At 44.8% G+C, this 1,169-nt stretch overlaps 1 protein-coding gene across 3 annotated transcripts in view; it reads left to right on the top strand.

The window, feature by feature from the left end:
* MICU1 (mitochondrial calcium uptake 1) overlaps window positions 1-1,169 on the top strand; it is a 246,523-nt gene that overhangs the window by 30,888 nt on the left and 214,466 nt on the right. For all 3 annotated transcript variants that reach the window (XM_045291556.1, XM_045291555.1, XM_030885953.2), the window contains exon 2: window positions 956-1,117. In XM_045291556.1, the coding sequence (XP_045147491.1) occupies window positions 957-1,117 (161 nt within the window). In that variant the 5' untranslated portion in view covers window position 956. The remainder of the gene's footprint in view (window positions 1-955; window positions 1,118-1,169) is intronic.

Genomic DNA, 1,169 nt, shown 5'->3' with positions numbered 1-1,169 from the left:
TTGGGCTGAGATCCTCAAGGTCAGCAGTTCAAAACCACCAGCTACTCCATGGGAAAAAGACAGTATGTTCTACTCCCATAAAGAGTGACAGTCTCAGAAATTCCAAGGGGTAGTTCTGCCCTGTTCTAGAAAGTCACTATGAGATGGACTTGACTTGAGTTTGAGTTTTAAAAAAAAAGTGTAGATACCTGTACTTTATCATGGACTATGGTCTAGAGTACAGAATGTTTTAATTGCCAGGAGAGTGCTGAGTAATTTCCCCCCTGAAATGGTGGCGGAAACAATACGTTTTGGGACCTGTGCTCTCTATGATCCTGTGGCACACCGGCCTCTCAGTGGCATACAGTGCAGTACTCCCACATGCGGCTTCCAGTGAGACCCATGTGCTGCCCTTTCTGCTTGAATGACTTCCTCTGGCACTCTGAAGGACACCTTTCTAGCAAGGGCCCCCGAAATGGCACCTTCTTTTAGATGGCTTCCTCCATCACCACAGAAGACAGCTGTCCAGCAAGGTCTGCTGCACATGCTTGCCTGTGCTCAGCCTTTTGCTGAGAAAGCAGGGATAATATGAATAGCCCTCAGCCCTGTGTTCCTTTCTTGCCGCTCCACTTCAGCTGTAGAAGTCTGTTCCTTACATCTGCTTTCTCTTTACCTTATAGTATTCACTGCACATGAAAAATTACTTGTATTAAACTTTCCCTGTTCAAATGATCGTGTTGTTTCTGTCTCTTATTCATCAGCCCTTGACTTAGATACTTGGGTTTATAATTAGTCCCTTTCGAAGGAGATTGTCCTGAGGATTAAATGAGATAATATATCCAAAGTGTTGAGAGTAGTAACTACTATAGAGTAACGATTTAATCCGTGTTCATTGGCAATATCGATGATATCGTTCTCATCGTCGTCACTGCTGCCACTACTAGCAAGGAGTAACATTTCTACTTTTTGTCTACAGGATGTTTCGTCTTCGCTCACTCTCTACGTTGGCAGAACGAACTTTGGGCACTCGTTGGTACCATGGAGGATCGCAGCCCATGCAGATTAGGAGACGACTAATGATGGCAGCATTCCTGGGAGCATCAGCAGTGACTGCGAGTACTGGTCTCTTGTGGAAGAGGTGAGTGTTACCTTGTTCATAGCATGCACTTTCATTCTTCAGATATTCTCTG

The sequence above is a fragment of the Echinops telfairi genome, unplaced genomic scaffold, assembly GCF_000313985.2.
Source record: "Echinops telfairi isolate 266 unplaced genomic scaffold, ASM31398v2 ScPeMD7_70;HRSCAF=299, whole genome shotgun sequence".
NCBI classification, from domain to species: Eukaryota; Metazoa; Chordata; class Mammalia; order Afrosoricida; family Tenrecidae; genus Echinops; species Echinops telfairi.
This window is presented reverse-complemented; position numbering and strand designations above follow the sequence as displayed.